Here is a 24466-nt window from a genome sequence, read left to right on the forward strand (position 1 = left end):
ACTTTTGAATTTTTGGCATCAAAAATTCCAAAACTTCGCGAAAATCCATTTCCGGGAAATGAGAGTCGTGTAAAATCCCCAACCGTCAAAATTTCCGCGGGCTTCTAATTCCGCACAGCGCCGCTCCCCGGGGGCCCCGGAGCACCCGTAAGTACCCCACGAGCCCCAAAAATGCGTCTTATGCGTCTTATGCCCAAAAAATTGGGGAAAAACAAGAAAAATCGCATTTTTGGAAAAACAAAGAAAAAGTTCGTTAAAGTTCAAATTTTATTATTTGGACCAGACGTTATATGGCGCTGTTTAGTTTGCACAAGAGTAAGTGAGATGGATGCATTTCACCGCTATCCGTCTCCCTCCCACAATTAGTTTTTCCCAATTTTCTCGCGTTTTCCGCCGAATTTCCCAGCGAAAAGGCGTTTTTTGTGACCAGCAAGCGACGCCGCGTCGTTTGACGTCCCCGGTTCAAAACTCCCAAAATCCGCGCCAGAAAAAGTCGTGCAAATTCCACAAAAAAATCCGGGGAGTTGTGCCACTAAATTTTTACTGAACGTACTTTGGGCCCCCCTGAGCCCCCCGCCAACTTTTGGCGCCCCAAAAATGAGTTTTTCCCGGAAAAATAAATTTTAAAATTTTTCCGCATATCGCATTTTACTCGTATCGATAAATCGAAATTGTTAATATCGATATTATCGATGTTCGCCCAGTTCGCCCGTTCGACATCTTCTTCTTCGTCTTCTATTTAACGTGGCGCTCGTCCGACGTCACGTCAGTCAATCGCTGAAGTTTGTGGTGAAAGGTTGTGCAGTTCGAGAGCTCCGCATATAAAAAGTGAAAAGAAAAAACCCAGAACAAAATGGTGGACAAGATTGAAATGAGTTTGGATGATATCATCAAATCGACAAAAGGAATGGGATTGAGACAACGTAAACCCCAAGGTCGTGCCCCCCTTGGACGTCGTGGTGGTGGTAATTTTCAACAGAGGGGCCGCGGTGGTGGTTTGAGTGGGGGCGGTGGTGTCCGGAAGGGACGCAATTCAGGTGGCGGCATCACACGACCCACAAATGGACGATTCCCGAGGGTAAGCAAGAACATCTACTTCTACTACACTACTTCTGTACTGCTGGAGTCTCCTGACGACGGTGGAGCTGTTAGTTGAAAAAAAAATGTATTGGAGGGTGGTCCCCGTATTCCTCTTCCCCCTCTCCCTCGTTTGACGTGTGGAGGACTTGGCCTTCAGAAATCTTCAAGTGGAGAATAAAAAATGAAAAGCATCTCTCCTCTCAATCCGCGGGGGCATGCAGGATGATCCTTTTGCGTAAATGACAGGGTGATACAAAAAATATCAGTGCCTGTTTAAATGAAAAAAAAATGATGTTAGTGTTGCTTTGCATTAGTTATGTTTTCAATCACATTTCCTGGGCCTACTTTGAGTGTTTTCGATTTTTAAATGAAATAAAAAAGTGTTTTTGTTCCCCTAAAAGCCAACTATGGTGATAAACAAAATATTTTTCTTTCCACGCGTGAGATTACCCCGGAAGTCATCATCACGTACATAATGTGTGTGAATCATTCCTTAACGGGAATGCATTTTTCTCTCTCTCTTAAATATAAAATTAAAATACTTTCAAAGCGGCCAAAGAGAACAAATCTTCCCAAAACACAGTAATTATGCTTCATTGAGACAATTTTCATGATTCCAAAAAAAAAAGTAGGATACAAGAGGGACTACTTGACCACCTGAACCATAAAATGTTTGTAAAACTACGCAATAAAACAGCAAAACTGCGTCATCTTATTCCATTGGAAGCAGCTACTAGAAAACTAAATAGAGATAAAAGTGATAAGAAAAGGCATTGAATGAGGAAATGAGAGACCTAACAACCCCAAATTGGGCAGGAGCTCATCAACTCTTTTGATGTTGTGGCGAAGGAGGAGGTTGAGGCGGGCAAAAGAAAGAACAAAAAAACCAAAACAAGACCATCTTCTACCTTATCTTAGGGCGATGTTAACAGCGCATGGAAGCACGACATGTTTGAAGGAGCAAAAAGGAAAATTCGCGGAATTGGGAGCAACACCAACACAACAGCCAAACTTTTAGTCAGCAACTTGGATTACGGAGTATCAGAGTCGGATATAAATGAACTTTTTGCGGACTTTGGACCACTCAAGAGCGCTTCTGTTCACTACGATCGTTCCGGCAGATCTCTAGGTAAGTTAAACATGCTTAAAAGAATCAAATTAAACAAAGAAAATCATTTTGAATGAATTTTCTAATAATGTGAAATTTTTCTTTTAATTTTCAGGTACAGCGGATGTTGTATTTGAGCGACGTGCAGATGCAGTCAAGGCTATGAAGCAGTACAATGGTGTACCACTCGATGGGCGACCGATGAACATTCAATTGGCAACATCAGAAGTTCCCACACTGTCGCCAGCAATCAATAGAAACAGATTCCCAGGACCTCGCGTTGGTGCACAAAAGCCACAGCAGAGTAAGTTGTCATCAACATTGAATTAAATTTTCCTTTCCTGCTAATTTATTGTTTTTCCTTCTTCTCAATAGGGAGAAACAATGCAGGTGGTGGTGGTGGTGGTGCGCCCCGTCGCCAGGGTGGACGAACTCCCCGTGGACCAGCCCCAACAGCTGAACAACTTGACGCTGAGCTGGATGCCTATGTCAAAGATATGAAGTAATAATGAGAAGAACTTCTGGGGATCGATGAAAACTCTCATCGCAGTGACTACACCACACACACAGAATCAATCAACTATAATTCAATGGATATTTAAAATTAATTAATATTAGTTTTTGGGGTGAAACAAATAATTATCTTCTTAGAAATAATTTGAAATAATAACTTTGAGTGCAAAGAAAACACAAAACTCTCAATCACATTAAATCTTTTATCGGAAGTTTGTACGTAAAGCTTAAGGATTATTATATTAAACAACAAAGAATAAGGATTAAAGTCGCAATTAGTGCGACAACATTTTATTTGTAATAGATAAAAAAAAAAGAATACATATAATATTGAAATCATTAATGTGAATATTAATGAAATCATTAAAGTCATATGGAAAGATTTCAATGAAATAAAACAAATTAAAGAAATTAAACATTTTTCTTTTATTTTCTTCACTTTTATTTGTCTATCAACCTCCATTTCGTACACTCCTCCTCCATCAGTTATGTACAAGAGTTTCCACTTTTTTTTTATACAACTATTGAGGGGTAAGTAGTAGGTAGGTATACAAGTAGGTATATATACAACATTAATTGGTAGTACATTGTGGAATGCAATAAGGGATTTATGTATTTACAATAGATGAGTCTTAAAGGCAATTTTAACCCTTTCGCGACCGTTATGTTCTATCGCACAAAGCTCAAGCTAAAGAATTAGATTTTTAACACTTGGATGGAGGACACGAGTTTCAAACCTCAAACATTGAGGTTAATTTTCTATTATAAAGAAAACGTTTTTCCAGATTTTCTTTTTAAGTACTTCTAGTATTCGAGGTCGCCTACACATAGATATAGAATTTATCAAGAAAGATTGGATAGATTTCAATCTATGGCGGTTTATAAAAGTCAAATTGGCAGCAATTACCAGTTTTGTCCTCCAGTGTTAATCATTTTTCGTTCTACATTATGAGATTTTTGCAGTTTTTCCTGATAGCCAAAGTCTACTTCAAAACTCATAAAACTTTTATTAAAATTAAGTTGTCTAGGATTCTTTTTTGGAATGAGGAAATTTTTAAGATTTCAATAGGTGAATTTCAACCCTTTCACGTCCATTGGGTCATATGCTAACCCAAACATGAAACATTTTATTTCTTCGAGATAAAATGAATTTAATTATTATCTTTTAAAGTTACCACGTTAAGTTTTCGTAAAAAGTGGCCAAAGAAGCCGTTTTAACGCTGAAATGCCCTCTTAAAGCATAAATACATACCGCGATAAAAATTCGCATGTTTCAATGTTTCTTACGGACGCGAACGGGTTAAAAAGGAAATTTTCAAAGAAGTCGTTGAATTGAAAGGACGCAAATTCACGATGTGGTGATTTTTCCTTTTTTTGGGTAATCAATTGTCTAATAAATGTGAAACTTGTACAAAGTGCTAGAGACAATCCTCCTTTATGGTAATTCAGTGAATTTTCAAATGAAAATTTGTTGGATACCCTTGATAGAACAGAATCCAAGATGTAAGACAAGTAAGTCTAATCCCAGAAATTGACGGTTGAGAATCCTTTATAAATTCAGCGTCCTGTCTATGCGAAGGACGCTCTTTTTTCTCGTTTCGTGGTGGGCCATGAAACATGCGTAGCTTTAATGTAGTCGCGAAAGGATTAAAAGTATTACCCTTACTTACAATATTGAATTGAAAATAAGTTTTTTAGTCAACATTCCGAGGAGGTTATCTCCTACTTCCGGGGGCGTCAGGAAAAAGGGAGAACAAAAGTTTTAAAACTCTCTGGAAACGGTTGTGTTTAACGCTTCCGGAAGAAGGAAATAAACTTCTGGAAAAGTTGTTAACAATTTTCTAATTTTTAAAAACTATATATATATATTGGGTCCCATTTTGCGATCAAGAAATCTTTGAAATTTCAAGGATTCTCTTGATAGCAAAGTACTAACCCTATAACTATTAAAATTATTTACCTAAAAATACGTTAAAGGAAAAAGAAATCAAAGGGAACAAATTTCGTCAAAAATGTTGATAAAAAACGTTGTATAAGACAAAAGAAATTCTTATCCTACTATACACGGTCTTCTAAGTAAAATTGGTTAATTCGTCGTGAATTTAGAAAGTTATAGAGTAAGAAAATACCTTTATGATTGCTACCAATTGACTTTTTTGTTGTTAAATAAAATTCATTCTTGATTTTATTTATGCTGCGATTAATTAAAAACTGACCTTATCAATGAGTATGTCAAGGAATATATATGAAATCTACAGAGCTCCCCATTACACTGCAAAAGAAAAGGATTCAAGAGATGACCTTCAGATCTCTTTCATTAATTAATCTATTTAATTTTTATAAATCTCTTGGGTCTCTTTTTTGCACGTTACACTCTCAGAAAAAAGGGAGAAATTGAATTTCTCCAATTGAGAAAAATTTAATTCTTGGGTTCCTTATTGTAGTCAACGTAGACTCGTACTACCTCACCGGAATACTTCCTTTGGGATGGCATAAAATAGAAATCGGGTGTGTCAACATTGCTGGACATTGATTGTTGATAGTGGGGTTGGCGGCTTCGCCTGTCCTGCGTGTAGTAGCCAGATAAATGCTGTTGCTGCTGAATTGCTGTCCTTGGGAGGGAATACGTCCGGTCGGTGTATTGATTTGGACGTGGTGGGTATGACTGATGATCATCTACATGGTACCCTCGTCCACTGTCCATTGAACTCTCCCGACCATTTTGATGCCTGTAGGGTGAAATTAACGATCATGCTTCAATTTCTTGAGCTACACCTAACTTTCTAAGGTCAGATTTAGGGCTTAAAAGATCCTTTAAGGCTAAGCCTTAGTTTTGAAATATAGGATTAAATTATTAGGCTAGATTTTAGTATTTTATGATGGACTTAAGATCTTAAAAATAAGTCAGATTACATCAAAACTAAATTCAATTAGAAACCTAGCCCTAAAATGTCTTTAATTCTTTAAGTCTGGCCTCTAAAACAGATTAAGCCGAACTTAGGTGTGAATTTCCATTAAAAATCTCATTTTTTCTAAAAAAATATTTTAAATATTGAAATTACCGCGACTCATTTCCTCCCACACCATTTTGTGGTCTTGAGTTTGTTCCATTGCGCGTATTGTCGTAATATTGTGTCTTCCCAGGTGAGTGAGACATAGGTAGTGTTTGCTGGCTACTCGATGTACGACTCCTTGATTTGCCATTCTTCTCCTCTGGCTCCCCAAAAGCATCAAAGGCATAATTTGTATTGGACGAATAATCCTTCCATGCAGAATTGGGAATTAATTGATCCTGCAAGAATACGAGAAAAAAAGAAACTATGGGGAAAGAAAGAAAAACTTCCCATTCCTTTGTCCCTTCACCTTCTTTCTTCATAATTTTTTCTTTTTTTTTTTGGTGTCTTAAGAAAACCAAAAGATAACAACAAAAAAAACAAAACACATATACAAAAATTAAATAAAAAAAAGTCAATGGGAAAAATGTGAAGTGAGAGAAAAAGTTGAGATAAAAAAAACGACAAACACAAACATTTTTTTTGTTAATAAAATGGTATTATTTTGGAAAATTACCAAGTTTTTCATAATCATTCACTAATCTCTGTCTCTGTGGCTGTGTCAGTTCCGGGTGTGTTGTTTCGAATCAGTCAGAAGAGAATGCATCCCGGATTGTAAGCAATTTACACACACACTGTTTGAACTAATTATTATTCTTTAGCTAATGAAAAAAATAATTCCTTATTACATTACACCAACACATTTTTTTCCAAGCTAATCTTGCCATTTTTTCTTCAGCTTTACACCTTTTCTTTTGTAAAAAAAATTGATCAAGGTATACTTTTCTAAAATGAAATAATTCCTTTTTCTCTTTTTTTAAATTAGATTTTAATGTGGTAACTAATTGAATGATTACATAGGTATTGTATTCACAAATTAAGATTGAAAAATATTCAACAAATCAACATAAAATATTATTAATTAATAGCGAAAGTAATATAGAACACGTTATTACATAAATATCTAACTATTTATATGTATATACGAAATAAAGAATATCCTCTCCCTCACCTAAAAATTATTTTATGAGAATTATACACATAAAAAGTGTTATACATATACTCAATACACGCTAAGAATGCACCAGAACTTTTATAAACATATTTTATGGAAAAAACACGCGCTTAATCAATTTTTTGTACATGTAAAGAAAGTGTCCTTTTAATTAATTAATCCAAATGGCGCTTTTGGGCATGTCCGAATATGTTTGAGCTTTCACTGAATTTTTAGTTATTTCTCCTGGGCTATATAGTTAATCGTACTGCATTGTACTAAACTTGAAACTGCCCTATTAGTTGGTGTTCCACTTCGTGGCCAACACCAAGTATTGTAATCGTCGGAAAAACCGACCACCTCAGATCGGGCTCAAACTTGGTATGAGCACGTTTTAGACATCCCACATTACGAAAATAGTGGTGGAAAATTTTTGATCCGGCCGGCCTGCCGGCCGGCCTGCCGGCCGGTGCGCTAAACTTTGCCTTATAGCTCGAGAACAGTAACAGATAGAGACCTCCGGTTTGAAGTTTTCTATAGAAATGTGGGTGTAAAATTTCATTTTTTCGCATTTTCAAAATCCAAGATGGCCGCCGTCCGCCATTTTGAAATACCGTCAACCACTTCCCTTATAGCTAGAGATCTGAAAATTTAGTATGTTGTAGAGCTCAGTGAAACGTTTTCATCGACAACTCATACTTGAAAATCGGTCAAGCCGTTTAGCAAATATGGCGACCTAAAGCAAAAAGTGTTTTTTCGATATAACTCAAGAACGGCTTGACCGATTTTGATCATCTTGGTATCAAATGAAAGGTTTTAAGAAGCCCTACAACTGTCTAGAACATTCCAAGTTCCAAAAACATCCACAAGAGGCGCTAAAATCGAAAACAAAAATTGCCTAACTTTAAGGGGCAATATTTCCGAATCCCCATTAGGCAAATCTTTTAAATTTTGATATGTTGTAGCAGGACTAATAATCTTGCACCAGTCCAAAAATGAAGAAAATCTATGTCGCCGTTTAGAAGATATAGCCATTTGAAAAATTCTTGAATTTGAAAAGTTCTAAGAGCCATATCTCCGGCACTGCTTGACCGATTTTGCTCAACTTGGTATCAAATTAAAGATTTTGCAAAACTCTACAACTTTCTAGAACATCAGAAACCTCTAGAACTATTCCTTCAGGACGAAAAATGCGAAAAACTCTTTTGGTGAAACAAAAATCCGCCATTTTGTATTCTGGGGGTGACCTTGAAAATTATTGAAATTTATGTCAATTTATAGCCTGTATTAATACCTTTCCAAAGCTAGTCAAGAAATTTCTGTAGGTCTTATAGAACCAGAGATATGACCATTTTAATGCATCAAATTGCCGAATTTACAAAAAAAAGTCAACTTTGCTTACTAATACTGCTCACAAATAGTATTAAAACGCATAAAGAAACTTTGCACGTTGTGGGACACCAACTCTTATAACTGGACGCGTTATGATTGACTTCCGATTTATTTTTTAGTTTATCAGCAATTCAGTGGTGTAGCCCTCTCACTAACGATGGAATTGATGGGATCTTCAACTTCTTTTTCTCATTTACTGGTACATTCTTCTTGTTAATTGAGTATCATTATCTACATTATTACATTTTAGTAAACTATTTTAGATAAATTTATGTATATTGGATAAAAGCTAAAAAGAAGGGTTTCTTGTACATATAGAAATAGGAATATTTTTTAGGCGTTTGCGTTGCGTGGTCAGTAATAACTTTCTTTTTATTAACTCTGTAATTTGTCTCTGAAGAGAAGAAATAGTCTCGTCTTTTCATCAAAAATGTCTTTGCGTCTCTCTCAGTATTGGAAGTCATAACATCTACCACACATGCGTTTTATTTTAACACTTGATTTTGGTTTGGTCTGTTCATTTTACAAACTGCTCGTAGTCGGATGGTACATCCTGTACTCCACAGGTATCGCATAAATAAGCTAGAAAATGTGTATGATTTTTGTGTGACTACTCAAGAATACATAATATATATTTAATGATAGAATATTATATATTAAAAACTATGTATACTTATTAAGCTAATAAATTATGTAGGTTTAAAGTAAAGTTTGGGAATTTTACAGAATAGCTCTCACTCAATTGATTTGACTCAAAAGTCGTAAAAGTTGCAGTCATTAAAGGGTTAAATTGATAAATTAATTTCCAATTTATGAATGATTTAAGGTAAAATTAAAATATGCTAAAAATCACAAAAAAATCTCTCAAATTATTTTTGAGTGAGAGTAATAAAAAAAAGTTCTCCAATGTAATTTAGCAAAATTCTATAAAACTAATGCAATCTTTGCTCAATTACATGAATGATATGAGAACCAAAAGAGATTTATTCATCTTGTAATAATCTACAGTGGCTATAAATTGGAAAAAATAATAAACGTTCCACCTAAAATGGGGAAATTCGTACATTTCCCCCCACAGTATAATCCTCAAAAATTAGACTTTACTGACCGCTGAGGAAGACGCGCAAACTGCGTCGAAAGCTCTGGAGATAGTTGTTTTAATTTGGCTGGATTCCGGAAGGAGTTCTGAGTTCCTAAAGTCTCCTTTGCTATCATTTTTCGTCGGAGAAGCTTGTCTCACAGTTTAGGGAAAATGGCAACACTTTTCTTAATTTAGGACTAGCCCCATACAAGATGAATAAGTCTCTTTTTAACTCAGTAGCTCATCAAGTATATATGGTGCACCATTTTTAATAGATTTCTATTTAAAATTTTCTATTCAAATTTATTTTATTCAAAAAAAAATAATAATGCACCATGATCTTTTTCTGGAAAATAAATTTTGTAAATATTTTGTCTCACCTTTTGATTGTGCTTCTTCCGTGATGTTTTGTAAATTGTGCATGTGACTTGTAGAAGGGCAACAATAATAAGAGCCAAAATACATCCCAAGACTGTGTAAAGTCGTGTTTCTGAAAGCTGAAAGAACGATGATCCTTTTTCGTCCTCACGATTAGTAATGTCTGAAATGCAAAAGAAGTTATTTATAATTAATCACTTAATTCGTTTTGTTATGTTAAAGTTAAAAGAAAATTACATTCAATCGGTTCAAAATCAAGATAATTTGGATCAACTGAGAGTGATCCTATTTTTCCTGTTGCTAAACTATCGGATATGGCGCGTTTGACTATCTTTCCTTCTCGCATCTCATCTTCTGATTCAGTTAAATCATTATTCTTAATTTCGGGAATCAATGTTCTTCCTTTCTCATACGCAGCTTTATTGAATAGTACATTCATCTTTGCTACGACACTCTCACTTGTCCTGAAAGATTTAAATTATTTTTTCAATAAAAATCAGAAATAATTCAAAAATATGAAAAATTTAATTTACTTTTCAAACTCCTTAACATCGGTCATGTAGTAACCTGGAATTTCCTCTAGTATACTATTAAAAGATGTCCTTATGGTATTTGCAAGATTATCAAATTCGGGACTTCCTTTCTGTGGTGCCTCAAAGGATTCAGCTAGATTTTCCAATTTAATACCAACAGCATAGACAAGACGATCTGGAGCACTTGTTGGTGAGACATTATACAAATTTTCAAGCTCCTTTCCACATGATTTGATGCAAACTCTCGTATCTGTGACAATGGGCGTTTGCTCATGTCGCCGAATCTTCTTGTTGACTGCATTGAAGCTACCACCAACTATGGGGAACATTAAGTACAAACAATGGGTGTCCGTGAATGACAAATCGTGTGTATCGTCGCTTATTCGTTTTCTCGTAAATTCAAGTATTGTTACACCATTCTGTATGCGACCAGATGTGTTGTAAATATCTTGACGATGTGGCGGTGAATCCAAAATAGGGCTCTGTTTTCCCACAATCCACATATCCATCAAAAATGGTCTACCAGCCTTATCTACCCATCCAATGATTGCATCGGTTTGGGGCTGTTTGATAAAGAAACATTTAAATTAATTTTTTGCATAAAATTATAAATTTTTAATGGAGTTTTTACCATTTTATCATCCTCACTGAATCCAATACCGGTCCACGTATCAGTGTGACTAGTCTCAATGTGAAATCTCATCTCATCCCCACGACCAATTGTCTCCCAACGTGCATAATATTCACACGTGTTATTTTCCGGGGAGCAATTATAGGGATAGCGCCAGTGCCCCCAACAATCATTATCCAAGAGCTGTGAGGATTTTTTCGCTGATTGCTCCTTCTTGGGCATAGAAAGGAAATTTATGGATGCCAAGCCACGCTGCATTTTACCACCGTGGTATTTAAGTTCATCCTGCTTGTAGAATTCGGGTACAGATGCCATTTCGGTTTCCAAACCAGACAACGGGCTGTGCACGTAGCGTCCAGGTTCCTGCCCACGTGCCCAAATTACACTCATAAAATCATCTACAATGGCATGATCGCTTGGTTCGTGTGCCTCCAATTTTCTTCTAAATGCAATCGTTGTTACACCATCGCGCTCTAGCCCTGTAGCAGCAGTTAAATCGAATTTTCCACCCCAAAAATCATCAGTTCGCGGTGTTGAGCGATCACGGGTGTAATAATCCAAAATTCTACTTGCATTGCCACGGACACTTCCAATAATAATATCCGTGCAATCCATTCCCTTGAAATCTTGTGTTGGGGTCCATTTATTTAGTTTCGGCTTTCCTATTTGGTACAAAGAAAAATCTCTTTTATTCGGTATTCAAATTATGTATGTGTAAATACTACGGCTTAGTACATAGCGTAAAAATATATAATTGAGGTCGTGAAAAAGGCAATTCTTCAGCAACAGAAAAAATATTTTGTTATTTTTGCAGCCTCAACTGTATGAGCTACCGATTTCACGACCACAACTGTTAAATAATTTTTATATACAAAACTATCGTTTATTTGTTTAAATAGTGATTTTAGTTCTCTATCTATGCATAGGATGCCAAATATATTTTATTATAGGTAACTGATTAGTTTTAATCAGTACCTTATATATAGTTTTACTGCTTTAAATTTTATATACAATTCCGCATAGATAAGTTGACTATACAGATTATTTTTCTTTTGTAAGAAGATTAATAAATAATAAATAAATAAAATATCCTCTACCTTTGGCGTTTTGCTTTGAATTACCAGCACCCAATCCTAGAGATACCGACCCTGGCCGTGAAATAGGTTCTGATTTACTATTCGGTTCAGATTGGGGTGCACTGATTTCTGGTTCAGGTGTACTTTTGGGTTCACTTTCCGCTTCAGGCTCACTCTTTGGCTCAGATTCACTTCTAGGCTCAGGTTCTGCTGATGCACTTTCTGGTTCAGGTTCCACTGAAGCGCTTTCGGGTTCAGGTTCCGCAGAAGCGCTTTCTGGTTCAGGTTCCGCTGAACTTTCTGGTTCAGGTTCCGCAGAAGCGCTTTCTGGTTCAGGTTCCGCAGAAGCGCTTTCTGGTTCAGGTTCCGCGGAAGCGCTTTCTGGTTCAGGTTCTGCTGAAGCGCTTTCTGGTTCAGGTTCCGCGGAGCTTTCTGGTTCGGGTTCAGGTGTCGATGTTCCTTTATTTGTGCAATATTAATTAATTGTGCAAAAATTACTTTTTTAAGTGCTAATGTGAGGGTGATTTTTGTATGAATAACTATTTCTATAATGCTACATTTTGGTATGTGTATGTATATACTTTATCATAAGTAATCATTTCCTAATTATGTACCTACTGATTATGTATACCCAAATGAGCTTTTGTCCATTTCGTGTATGATATAATTTGTGTGTGTGTATATAGTTCACTTTTTTTGCATAAAATAAGAGTAACAAAAAAATATATTTACCTGTTTCAGAATTTACTTGAGACTTTGCTATTGGCTCTGGTGTTGGATCTATTGAAATAAAAATTAAATATTAGATATTTTAATTGCCAAGCTTTGAAAAAGGTCATCTATCCAATTTTCTTTTCAGAAATAGGGTATTAAAATAATTTTCAAAAAATATTAAAGAGTTTAAATTTATTCTTTAGATCATGAAGACTCAAGTTCTTAAGATTTATTAAGAAAGGCTTAACTTTTCTAAAGTATGTCATAAATTTTCTTGAAGAAACTTTTCAAATTTTCTTGGGAAAATTTAAGAAATCTTATAAAAAATTAAGAAATTCTGGAGAAAATTTAAGAAAAATTATGAAATGACTTACTTGTATTCTGAGCTGATCTTCGTCTTCTTCCTGCCTTAGAACTAACCCGATACGATACACTAGTGGACAGGGTTATCCCTTCTTTATTGGTGGTCTCTTCATTCGTTGCTACTCTCTTAGATTTGGATGATACAACCGATGGTGTCTTCAATTGTGGTTCTGGTTCACTCTTTGGTTCTGATTCGGGTTCACTACTTGGTTCAGCTTCGCTAATTTTCTCTCCACTTGGTTCGGGTTCACTTGTTGGTTCACTTTCACTCTTAGGTATGGTGGATTGTACATCATCATTGTCTTTATCCCATAGATCACGTATTCTTGGGAAGTTTCTGCATTCAGCTGTTAGATCTCGTGGTCGCCAACCAAGACCTACCCATGATGTGCCATTGACCTTCATAATAACTTCAAGTTCTTTTTGTTCTTTCAGCACACGCCAATAAATGCGAAAATCTTCAGACAATTCTTTAGTTTGGTACAAAGAATAATCGAGATCGTCTAGAGATTTAATTGGAGATTCTATAAAGGAGGAGAAAGAAAATATTTGAATTAATTCACATATTTATTAAATATTTTTTTTAGGCAGCTCTACTTACTCTTATTACATCCAGGACCAAACCAACCAAAGTTGCAGTAGCATTGCTTCCTTGGCAAGGATGTTCCATCTAAATTTATACATTTTCCATGTGCCCCACAATCTTGATCTGTGACACACTCATCCCTATACTGGCACCTATCTCCATAGTAGTATTTGTCACATTTGCATCTTCCTGGGAAGTATTTTCCATGCCCTGAGCATGTTTCCTTGTAATCCTTCCGCTGGACAATATCAACGTCTGCACAAGACCAAAATCGATACCAATCCACCCACTCATTTGCTTGTCGCAGGAGTCTAATTGAGCAATTCTGACACACATAGTCAGATGGAAGACGAACTTGATATTGCTGCGTTGTAGCATCCGTTGAGACGAATTTCGATCCATTCACTGATGGCGTTAAATCCAATACAGGTCGTTCCAATTCATCAAGTAATTGAATTTGAAATCCACCCTAATAGAAAAAAAATAAGAAAATTCTTTATTTATTTAATGAAATTTTTAAAAGTTATCAATGTTGGAATCACTGATAGCAATAGTGCTATGATAAGAGTTTTATTTGTTTTCTAAACATTTGTTTTGTGCCACTTATTGAATTAAAGAGAAATATTATGAGATATGGGAGTAGGGTATTTAAGATACAACATAGCACGAATGATTTTCATTTTAGTGCGGTATACTTTCACAAAAGGGTGTTGATAGAATCATCTTTAAGAAAAAAAAATGACTTTTAAACTATTATTTGTACTGGCCTTTACTGTTGGCACATTTTCCGTTCTCTATGCCAATAAAATGTCATGTGAAACTTGCAATGGACTAATGTGTCTTGTATCATCCCTAAGGGGTATCAAAGAAGAATGTCTTGGTGAAAATGATTACTGCATCAGTGCATTTTGCAATTGTAAGTTCGCAAAAAAATAATTATTTAAATTAAAAAATATTTAATAAATTTAAGAAACAAACACATCTTCTTGCAGCACTCATCATGGCAAAAGGATGTGCATCTTCAACTAAATTACCACAATGTTCATCCCCTGAGGAATTAAGCATATATTCATGTGATGAAGAAAGATGCGCATCACAACGACCAATTGCTCGTGGTATGGGCCTAGCTGATGTGAGAGTAACTGCCTGTGTGCAATGTAATCAGAAAGACAGCCAAAGTTGCTCAGTGAATGCATTCACACTACCGCCAACAGCGTGCTCTTCGGCAAATGGTGAAACACAGTGTTATACAAAAATGGACAATGGACTAATTTCTCGTGGTTGTTTGAATCAATTAAGTCAGGGTGAACAATTGTATTGCTTATCTGAGGATTTTGGTGAAAATTGTGCCATATGCAATGTGAATGGGTGCAATAGAGACATTTTCCCAGACAACAGACTTAAATGTCATCAATGTGATTCTGCAACTGACCCAACTTGCAACATTGCAAAATCCACACGTACAGCAACATTTTGTGATGATTATTCACAAGAAATGCAATGTATCACGCTTATAAGGAGTAAGAAGATGAAATTATGCCATCAAAAGTTTTTAAATTAATAATCTTTTTATTTAAAAAAAAATCTTATGAGAATTAATACTTATTTTATCCTTTTTTTTAGATGATAAACGTGTACAGAGAATGTGTTCAAAAACTCCATTTGAGCAGTGCAATAATGGCATCTCTTGTAAACGATGCAACACAAATGGATGCAATAATGAAGGAATTACAATCAATGAGATAAGTCAATTGGATCAATGTCCATCACCTACACCTGCACCATCTTCCACAACACCAACCAGGCCAACTACCTCGACAACCACACAGAGCACAACAACCCCAGCAAGTGGAGGATCTCCTAAAATTTGGCATTTACCACTGATTGCAATTCTTGGACTTGTATTGATTAATTTTACAATTTAACCAACTACTTGTTTAATTACTTCGTGGTTAATGCAATAAATTGTCTTATCATTCGAAAGAAAAAAAAAGAATTTAGAGATATGGGGAAAATCAATTCCTTTTCGCAAATTGAAGGTCAATCGATATGATTGATTGACTTGAAGTGGTGTATAAATATTAAATCTATACTACCAATATTATAATGATTATTTGTACATAAGAGACAGCGGGGAGAAAAAAGCCAATAAAAGAGGTTTTGGAAAAGCAGAAAATTTCATACTTCACAATGATTTAGAGAAAAGTTTATAGGTCATTCAGGAAGAAAATTTTCCGCCCTACAACCCTTTATAAGACCATTTTTCTCTATCACACTGAGAAATATGATATTTTCAGCTTTACTCAAGCCCTTGTGATTTTTTTCTCGCTCTCCCCTACAAAATGAAATATAAAACAATATTAGTAATTGGATCAACTTACTCGATGAGGATATGCAAGATGCCATGTCACATTGAAAGATGAACCAGACAAAAGAGATGTCCTTAGATCTCCTGAAATGTAGAAAACCAATTTCAAATATTTAAAAAAAATACATATTGAGCTATTAAATATTTTTATTTCAAAGTTTAATTGTTTTTTTTTAACGTATTTAAAATTAATTTTTAGTTAAACTTCTAGTTAATTTTTAGAATATTATATTATGTATTCTATATTGTATACATGTTTGCACTTTATATTATGTACATACAACATCCATACCATAACACAACAGGTTGCCAATGACGACTTTCACTCTTCTTGTGAAACCGCCAAGTCAACATGATCAAATTCACATTACATTTTGCATTTGGTATTTACCAGTCTTTTAGCTTTTTTTTATTTAGACATACCTATTTCATATTTGAGTATATAATATCACCGTGTCTATTTGTTTTCCTAAACCCACCTGCTGCAGGTCAATTCTAACTAGGATTTAATATCAATGAATAACAGGTCATACAAGCATTAAAAAAATAAAAGTAAAGTAAAAAATATATAAATGCAAAGATATATACATTATATATAGATATAAAAATGCAAAGATAAAAATTAAATATAGCATGGATGGAACAGTATAAAGCGAAAGAACGGTAAGTAAAACTTACGGGCTGTGATTCTTTCTTTGTCAGTGAAATGAGAAAAAGACTGAAAATTGAGGATGGGCAAATTTTGAGGAAGGCTTTCTCGCGCACCGAATCACAGCCAACGCGCAGATAATTTGTAAAATGCCTTAATCGTGGGCGTTGGCTGTGATTCGGTACGCGAGAAAGCCTTCCTCAAAATTTGCCCATCCTCAATTTTCAGTCTTTTTCTCATTTCACTGACAAAGAAAGAATCACAGCCCGTAAGTTTTACTTACCGTTCTTTCGCTTTATACTGTTCCATCCATGCTATATTTAATTTTTATCTTTGCATTTTTATATCTATATATAATGTATATATCTTTGCATTTATATATTTTTTACTTTACTTTTATATATGTAAATAAAAAACGCCCCGCTTCGCGGGGCGTTGGTTTTATGCAAATCAAGATATGACATGTTAAGTTTAAAAGGCGATATCTCCGGAACGGCTACATAGATTTTCTTCATTTTTGGCATGATGAAAGATATTATAGCCATCTATAACATATCAAAATATGAAGCAATTCTATAAAGCGGTGCTCGAGATATTCATCGAAAACTCATCGAAAATTTTGTTTTCGATTTTAGCGCCACTTGCGGTCATTTTTTGAACTTGCGATGTTCCGAGCAGTTGTAGGGCTGATTAATATCTTTCATTTGAGCCCGAGTTGATCAAAATCGGTCAAGCCGTTCTCGAGTTATGGCCGATTTTCGATGAAAAATTGTGGCGGCCATATTAGCTAAACGGCTTGGTCGATTTTCGAAAATGAGGTATCGTTGGAAAGGTCTTGATGGCCCCTACAACATATCAAAATTTCAGATCTCTAGCTATAATAGAACCGGAGATATATCAAAAACAAAATTTTGGGGTTATTCAAAATGGCGGACGCGGGGGTGGGGGGTTGGATTTGACATCATAATCGGATGTCTTCCACCCGATATATGAACTTTGCCGTTGACCGCAAGTCTCTATCTATCACCGTTCTCTTGCGATATTGCGTTACATTCCGGCCGGACGGCCGGACGGACGGACGGCCGGCCGGAAAGATTTTTGGCGCCACCATTTTTTGGAATGTAGGGACCCTAATTCGTGCTCATCCCAAGTTTGAGCCCGATCTGACGACTTTGCATTTTTGAGTGTACACAGAAGCTGTGCTTCTTTGAAGAAAGAATCACAGCTAAAATGAAGGAACATTTTACTCACGAGATTAAATTCAATACAAAACCCAAGATTGTTATTTATTCAGTGAATTATCACAATACATATCGAAACGTATTCTTATATAAGTATAGGTACTATATATAAATGATTTACACGTTTTATTGATTTTTTCTTGAAGCAATTTATATCTATTTGCAGTGAGCAAAGTAAGAAATATTTTGTGTGGGGCTCATATTTCAAAATCTTTTTACACTAAAAGTTCATATTAGTTTTTGTGTTTTATTTGTATGTGGGTGAATTATATATTCAAAAGAATATTTTCAATCACATAAAAGAAAACAGCTTCGTCCCACAACCACCCGCTGCAAATATTCATCAGTCAACCTTGTAGCTTATTTTTTTTTCACTAACTCGTTCGTCCTCGATTGATATTATGTAGGTATGCATAAAATACTATTACATAACGAAAGTGGGCTTAATAAATACTAAACTCATACACAAACCCAATGTATCGAAGAAAAATTCATTTTCATTCACATAAATGTGAATCATTTATCAATTTAAATTTTAGTTTTGTTTAAATTACATAAAATTCATTCAAATCATTGAAAATTTATTTTATTCCACACAAGCAATTCCTTCTGATGCTCACGACTTTTTTTTAGATTCTTATTTAGCTGTGTGCTGTACAGGAAGCCTATTGAATATAAAACTAATTCGTATTCAATTGACATTTAATAAAGAAAGTCTTAAAAAAATTTCTCTTTAGGAATTTTATAGGTATGTGCTGCTTATATACTGAAATATATAACATCTTCCTGTACCGTGATGATCTGATTAGAAAACAATGGACGCATTACAATGACGCTTAAAACTCGGTTAAAGCTTTGAAACTAAAATGATTCACTTGGTTGATTGTGTGAAGGATGTTAAATTGCCATATACTGCAGAAAAGAGGATGGTTTGGAAAAGTTTTTTTTTTTTGTTAGTAAACGGAATTTAATAAAATAATTTTCTTTTTATATCTGATTTGATTTAATTTTTGTGCCAAAATTAACGTAATTTAGGTAGATGAATTGCATGAAAAGCATCAAGCATCAGGTAAAACATTAAAAAATAGTTACATAGAATTTTCTTTTCCCTCTGTTAATATACAACTATGGATAAATACCTAATTAGCTTAAAAAAACGGAATAATTAAACAAGCTGCACTTGTTCTGTTAATTTGTCACCATCAGCAGAGAAGAACGTAAGAGAGTACAAGAGAATATTCTTGTAATTATTGTTGTCACACTACATATCAGTTAATATTAATCAAGATAAAAGAAGTCGCTATAAACTGAGAAATTCCAAGTGAAAGGACTACTAAGAACCCCTCTTAAACATTGAAGAATTCACAAAACACGAGAAAAAAAAAATAGAAAAAAAATGTAGGAAGGTATAGGAACTATTACACACCGCTCCTATGCTAATAGAAGGTACTATATGTGAAAAGGTGTGGCATCTTCCATCTCTTCGATATTAACTTTTATGTAATCACCACGAGATTTGCCTCTCAATGTATTTACTATATGGGTTTGTGTACTCCATAATTATGTACAATCTTATCAAACCATTTAAAATATTTTTAAATAGACAGTTGAAAGTAATTTTAAAAAAAAGTTCTGTAGATAATACCTTTAAGATTTTTTTCACAAACTTTTGTATTAAAAAACTCTAACTGAACTATTTGTGCCATCATCAAAGCAATGTCATTATATGTACTTTTACTCATTTGTTAGAAAGTTTTCTCAAACTATTGGCATACACGAATCAATTGATTTGAGCATAAAAAATTTAAATTTCCACCATTTAAGTGACCTCTTTAAGAATTCATTTGTATGTACTAAACGATGTTTTGAAAAATAATTTTAAATATTAATTAGCCAGTATTACAAAGTTATTTATTTATCACTTGAAAATAAATTTCTATGTTATTATATATTAATTATAGCAATAATGTTATGTATGTAGTTCAAATATATTTTTTGCAAACTTCAAATTCAATCAGAGAGATTATTTTGGCGAGTATGCGAAATTAAAATTATGCAAATATGTTGATACATAGCGAACATACATACACAAAGTCTGCATAAATAACTAAAACATACCTACATTTATGTAATGTATACCTACATATATAATTTATACATGTGTGTATATAATCTTAAACTTTTTTAAGCCGTGTGCAGAGTTTGAATGTGTGGAATGCTGTTCTACAACATTTTATTGAAAACAATTTTTAGTCTCTTTCTTCAGTGGATATTATATACCTACATATATTTATATGTATGTAGGTATACCTAATCAAGCTATTCGAATATTATTATATTGTCCAAGAAGAATTCATCTCTGTGAATTACATGTTAGGAGAAAAAAAGTGAAACAGCATGGGAATCTCTGCGACGAATTCTTAAGCAACCTAATATATTACTTATTATTTTTATGTATAGAGGTCACATTGATTATTCTCAAGAGGAGAGGAGGGAGAGTCTGCTACAATAATACATATTCTATGATCATCGTCCTTTAATACTAACTCTACGCAAAGATTTTTATATCGATTCAATATGATTTTAAATTGCAACTAAAAATAACATAAATTCTTTAAATGCTGTTCGGTATTTAAGAGAAGAGATTTTTTTGTAAATTGAAAAAAAAACGACTGAACACCTGTGTTGCTGTGGAGTCTCAAGTTCCCCTTCTATTTTATTAAACGTTCAGTAACGTCAATAGCTGATAGGTTACGTAAGTCGATTATATTAGTAAAACCTCACACTCTTCTCTGAATTCTTGCATATAACCCACTCCTATATACAGGTAGGTAGGTATTTTGAAAAAAATTTCAAATGGCATCACTCGGTGAATATTTTTTTAGTTTAATTTTGAGAATTTATAGTATAATAACCTTTTGGCATTCCGCATGGTCCTTTTGTCCTGGAGTTATCCAAAAAATCCAAATCATACTTTCTTGCTGGTGGAAATGTTAAAGCAACGTGTCCATGTACTTTTCTTATATCCAATATCAGTGTGAACAGCAATAAACTCAGCAATATCCAGAGTTTGTTGAATATTGATTTTGATGCTGAATTAATCGCCATTTCAACTCCTGTCGCACACGTTGAAGGATTTAATTTAGCTTGCTTGTAAGCTCACATTAGGTATGACAAAAAAATCCACAAACGCGTGTTCTTCCTTTATCACCCACACACTATTTGATGAAAAACGTGTAAATCCTTTTTCCAAAAAAATACTTTACAATTCACGTAAAATATTTCGAAATAACGTTTATTTTTTCTCTGGAAGAAAAATCACAACTCAAGCCACATTTCTTGAAAATTTTCAAGCTCTTCTCAACACTGATTTTCTTTCACAAACATTGAAAATTTTTCCACCAAAAAAAACTTTTAACAAAAAAATCTTAATTCAAACATTCAACTTGTTTCACTAGAAGAATTAGCAGACAATATTTTGTACGAAAACACATTCACGATGGCCTCTGTTTCATAATGCATGTGAAACAAATAATGTATGGTGGTTTTCACTTGTCCCTCGATGTTGTTGAAGCTTCAAGTTTAATTGGCACCTGTAGAGAAAGTATACAAATAGTTGAAATTAGGGAGGAAAATATATGACAAAGTGTTGAATTTACTTATTTTTTTAGGGTATGATTTATTAAAGACAAAATATATATATTTTTTTAAATGGAATTTACTAAATTCTAATCTATATTTAGTCATTGAACGAGAATTCAAACAATTTTTTAATTTTTTGGTACAAAATTGGCTCGAAAATAGCTCTAAAAACTCCCCAAGCTCTCAAAATTACTTGACCATTTTCACATCCACTAATTAATTTTAACATAATACGAAGAAAATGAAGCAAAAAACATTTTTTTCTAACTGCACAAGTTAATAAATCAATCAATAAAATATAATTTGTACATCCTCTTCACTATTAAACCAATATAGCTTCAGCTTATACATACTTAAGATTTTTTCCTTCACTAGAAACTATAAGAAAAATGTAAAAGAAAAAAAACTGAAGCAACTTGTGCAATATTTATTGGCACGATATCACGGGAAGAAATAAAATGAGGGAAATACATACGATGTTATAAAAGCACGAATAAAATTTGTGAAGGAAAATCAATTTGATCATAAATTGGAACAGTGAATATTAAAACACTTTATACTTTTTTTAACGATTATATAAATTCAATATATTGTGTATTAGATTTTCATGGAATTCCAAAGTTGAATGACTTTCACAATTCCTACTTTCTTTGATCATGAAATTCTAAGATATAGATAACAGTTAACTTCTTATCAATGAAGTGAGAAAAATAATGAAAATTTAAACATTTAATTTTGCGAAATATAAAGAAATACAATTTATCTCATTTTATCAATATTAAATCAATTTAGGTCAATACGATGAATTTCATTAACAGAAGTATGAGAAGTGCAAAATTTACAAAATATATACATCGAATTTAAGCGATATAAAACGCTACGCACGTTGATGAAAAAATCAAAACCTTATGGTATAAATTTTCTTCACAGTTGGGTAAAAAAAAACGAAGAATTTCATCGAGAGAAAGTTACCAATAAGGCATATATATGTAGCTATAAGAGAAATGTGAAGAGAGACATCACAACACTTTGCAGGTAGTTTAATTGATTTTACCAAAAAAAAACTTCTCTCTCTCTCTCTCAAATCAAATGATTTGATTTGATAGAGTTTGATCCATGTAAATTATAACACTAATAATAATATTAATTACGTTCGTCATGAAGGTGCAATGCATTGTATTAAGAAAAAAAGGCTAATTTGCAGTATAAATATACCGTTTAAATTCCGCAGTAATCTTTTAAAATAAAAAGAAGGTGCAATTATGCTAATACAAATTAGTCTTGTGATGCAATTACGATTGCAATAAGAACTATGCCTTTGGACTTGACAACGGTATTATTGTAAAAGTGTCATATGTAGTATACATATCAGTTTAACAGGTAGCAAGAAATATAGATATATTATGTATTTATAGGGGAGGATAGCCCATTTCAGATTGTCTAAAAATTCAAATCAAATATCAATTGAATCGATTTGAATTAAATCTAATAATCAAATTATTTTAATTAATAAATTCTCCCTCTTTAAGACTTTGGTAAAGAACATGAAAGATTTCTTGAATTCTTATTATGTCATCATTTCATTGCTAAAGTTTTTCATTTATGTATACGACTACTACACCTTTAACTATGAGTTCATCATGAAGTTTTCTATAATAAGAATTACACAAAGTCCACAAAGTTGATGAGCGAAAAAAAAAACAGAATTAGCCATTCAAAATAGCAAAAAACAGAAACATCTTCAATTCTCACCTTTTAATTTTATTTTTACATTAATTCACAGAAGAAAATTTTAACTTGTGCTAATATAATCCCACTTAATGAATTTTAAAACACATAAACATGCTTTCTACATGAAATTTTTTTACATTTCTAGCACCACAAAATATTAATACTTTCTCAATTTCCAAACTTTTTCACAAACTCTCAAGATATTCACTCAGAAGGAAAGTTCAAAAGAAAAGTCCAATTGGGGTGTAAAAGGAAGAAAAATGAATGTGATTTTCTAATTCCAAGCCACGGATTGAAGAAAAAAAAAGAAATCACGTCAGAATCTTTACACTGTGATCGTCTCTATGTGACTGAAGTGTTTTACTAAAAGTTACCCACGAAACGGAGCTGTTTGCTTGGAATTTCTTCACATGCATACATACATTTGGCTGTGTGAACGAAGATGGAGGGAATGGAAGCTACTCCACATATAGACTCCAATACACCTGAGAAAAATTTCAAAAAAAATTACATTTTACATAGCAGCTGAATTACATACAAACTCGCTCCTCTATGATTGAGAAAAAATTATATTTTTTTTTATTTAAAGAATTACTTGAGTATTAGAAAGAAATATTAATCATTTAAGAATAAAATAAATAAAAGGAACAATTCTGTGTTGAATGATATTAAAGCTGCTGTTTTCTTACATTAATTTATTCTGTGTATTTGCAAATATTATTAAAGTAGTAAAAGAACGTCTTCATAAAATCCTGTGATACTCTACTGAAATGTATATGATTGTCGTAAAAACATTAAATTGAGTCACGAGCATAAAATTAACTATGCTTTGAAAATTATGTGATTAACTTTAACAATAGATTTCAACGCCTGTAAGATATAGAAACCTATTCTTTGAAGACAATTTTTTCTCATTTCTAACATTTTTTTTTGACATAAATAGACCCAATATCGTCGGTAGTAGTAGTTTAATCACAGTTCAGGAAGAGATCGAAAACTCCTGTTTCCCAAGGAGATAGAGCAAAATGGTATAAGGCAAAGCTGTAGAGAAAGAAATTTTCTACGCAAATAACCTTTCGAAAAAAATTCTTGCCAAAAGGGAATGCTGCAGATTGAGATTTATAATGAGCCCCAGTCTCCTCTATCTGTTATTTCTTTAGCTTCGTATAATATAGGAGCTCTATATACGAACATAGCAGATGGTTAGTTCACACGATTTAATCCTTTTCGCTAAATGAGGGACACGTTCATATTATATATAATTTTTGCAACATGTACTTTGCACAAATTGTAGGTATCCCGATTAAACTTGAAATTATATAGAGCTATATTG

At 33.6% G+C, this 24466-nt stretch overlaps 3 protein-coding genes across 3 annotated transcripts; 2 read left to right on the forward strand and 1 right to left on the reverse strand.

Annotated features, from left to right (window-relative positions):
- Nucleotides 1-763: 763 nt before the first annotated feature.
- Nucleotides 764-3117, forward strand: LOC129792255 (THO complex subunit 4). Its single transcript, XM_055831139.1, has 4 exons — nucleotides 764-1078; nucleotides 1999-2209; nucleotides 2304-2492; nucleotides 2564-3117. The coding sequence occupies exons 1-4, from the start codon at nucleotides 854-856 to the stop codon at nucleotides 2692-2694; spliced, it is 756 nt and encodes a 251-aa protein (XP_055687114.1). The 5' UTR covers nucleotides 764-853; the 3' UTR covers nucleotides 2695-3117.
- LOC129792257 (uncharacterized) lies at nucleotides 3109-23497 on the reverse strand. Its single transcript, XM_055831141.1, has 13 exons — nucleotides 23155-23497; nucleotides 20676-21353; nucleotides 15884-15954; nucleotides 13518-13971; nucleotides 12928-13440; nucleotides 12572-12619; nucleotides 11861-12298; nucleotides 10764-11425; nucleotides 10133-10695; nucleotides 9837-10063; nucleotides 9602-9762; nucleotides 5764-5993; nucleotides 3109-5430 (listed from the first exon to the last, which is right to left on the reverse strand). Exons 2-13 carry the CDS (start codon nucleotides 20866-20868, stop codon nucleotides 5121-5123), a joined length of 3870 nt encoding a protein of 1289 aa, XP_055687116.1. The 5' UTR covers nucleotides 20869-21353; nucleotides 23155-23497; the 3' UTR covers nucleotides 3109-5120.
- Nucleotides 14093-15495, forward strand: LOC129792254 (uncharacterized). The gene is made up of 3 exons (XM_055831137.1): nucleotides 14093-14418; nucleotides 14495-15022; nucleotides 15126-15495. The coding sequence occupies exons 1-3, from the start codon at nucleotides 14241-14243 to the stop codon at nucleotides 15425-15427; spliced, it is 1008 nt and encodes a 335-aa protein (XP_055687112.1). The 5' UTR covers nucleotides 14093-14240; the 3' UTR covers nucleotides 15428-15495.
- Nucleotides 23498-24466: the final 969 nt, after the last annotated feature.

Source organism: Lutzomyia longipalpis, chromosome 3, assembly GCF_024334085.1.
Source record: "Lutzomyia longipalpis isolate SR_M1_2022 chromosome 3, ASM2433408v1".
NCBI classification, from domain to species: Eukaryota; Metazoa; Arthropoda; class Insecta; order Diptera; family Psychodidae; genus Lutzomyia; species Lutzomyia longipalpis.

Bases quoted from the DNA above. Each gene is read 5' to 3' on its own strand.
- LOC129792255 (XM_055831139.1), top strand. From the start codon at position 854: ATGGTGGACAAGATTGAAATGAGTTTGGATGATATCATCAAATCGACA. The intron at 1,079-1,998 runs GTAAGCAAGAAC...ACCTTATCTTAG, and splicing joins CAAATGGACGATTCCCGAGG to GGCGATGTTAACAGCGCATG. The intron at 2,493-2,563 runs GTAAGTTGTCAT...TCTTCTCAATAG, and splicing joins TGCACAAAAGCCACAGCAGA to GGAGAAACAATGCAGGTGGT.
- LOC129792254 (XM_055831137.1), top strand. From the start codon at position 14,241: ATGACTTTTAAACTATTATTTGTACTGGCCTTTACTGTTGGCACATTT. The intron at 14,419-14,494 runs GTAAGTTCGCAA...ATCTTCTTGCAG, and splicing joins CATCAGTGCATTTTGCAATT to CACTCATCATGGCAAAAGGA. The intron at 15,023-15,125 runs GTAAGAAGATGA...CCTTTTTTTTAG, and splicing joins ATGTATCACGCTTATAAGGA to ATGATAAACGTGTACAGAGA.
- LOC129792257 (XM_055831141.1), bottom strand. From the start codon at position 20,868: ATGGCGATTAATTCAGCATCAAAATCAATATTCAACAAACTCTGGATA. The intron at 11,426-11,860 runs GTAGAGGATATT...TGTACCAAATAG, and splicing joins TTCAAAGCAAAACGCCAAAG to GAAAGCCGAAACTAAATAAA. The intron at 10,696-10,763 runs GTAAAAACTCCA...TTTATCAAACAG, and splicing joins TCAGTGAGGATGATAAAATG to CCCCAAACCGATGCAATCAT.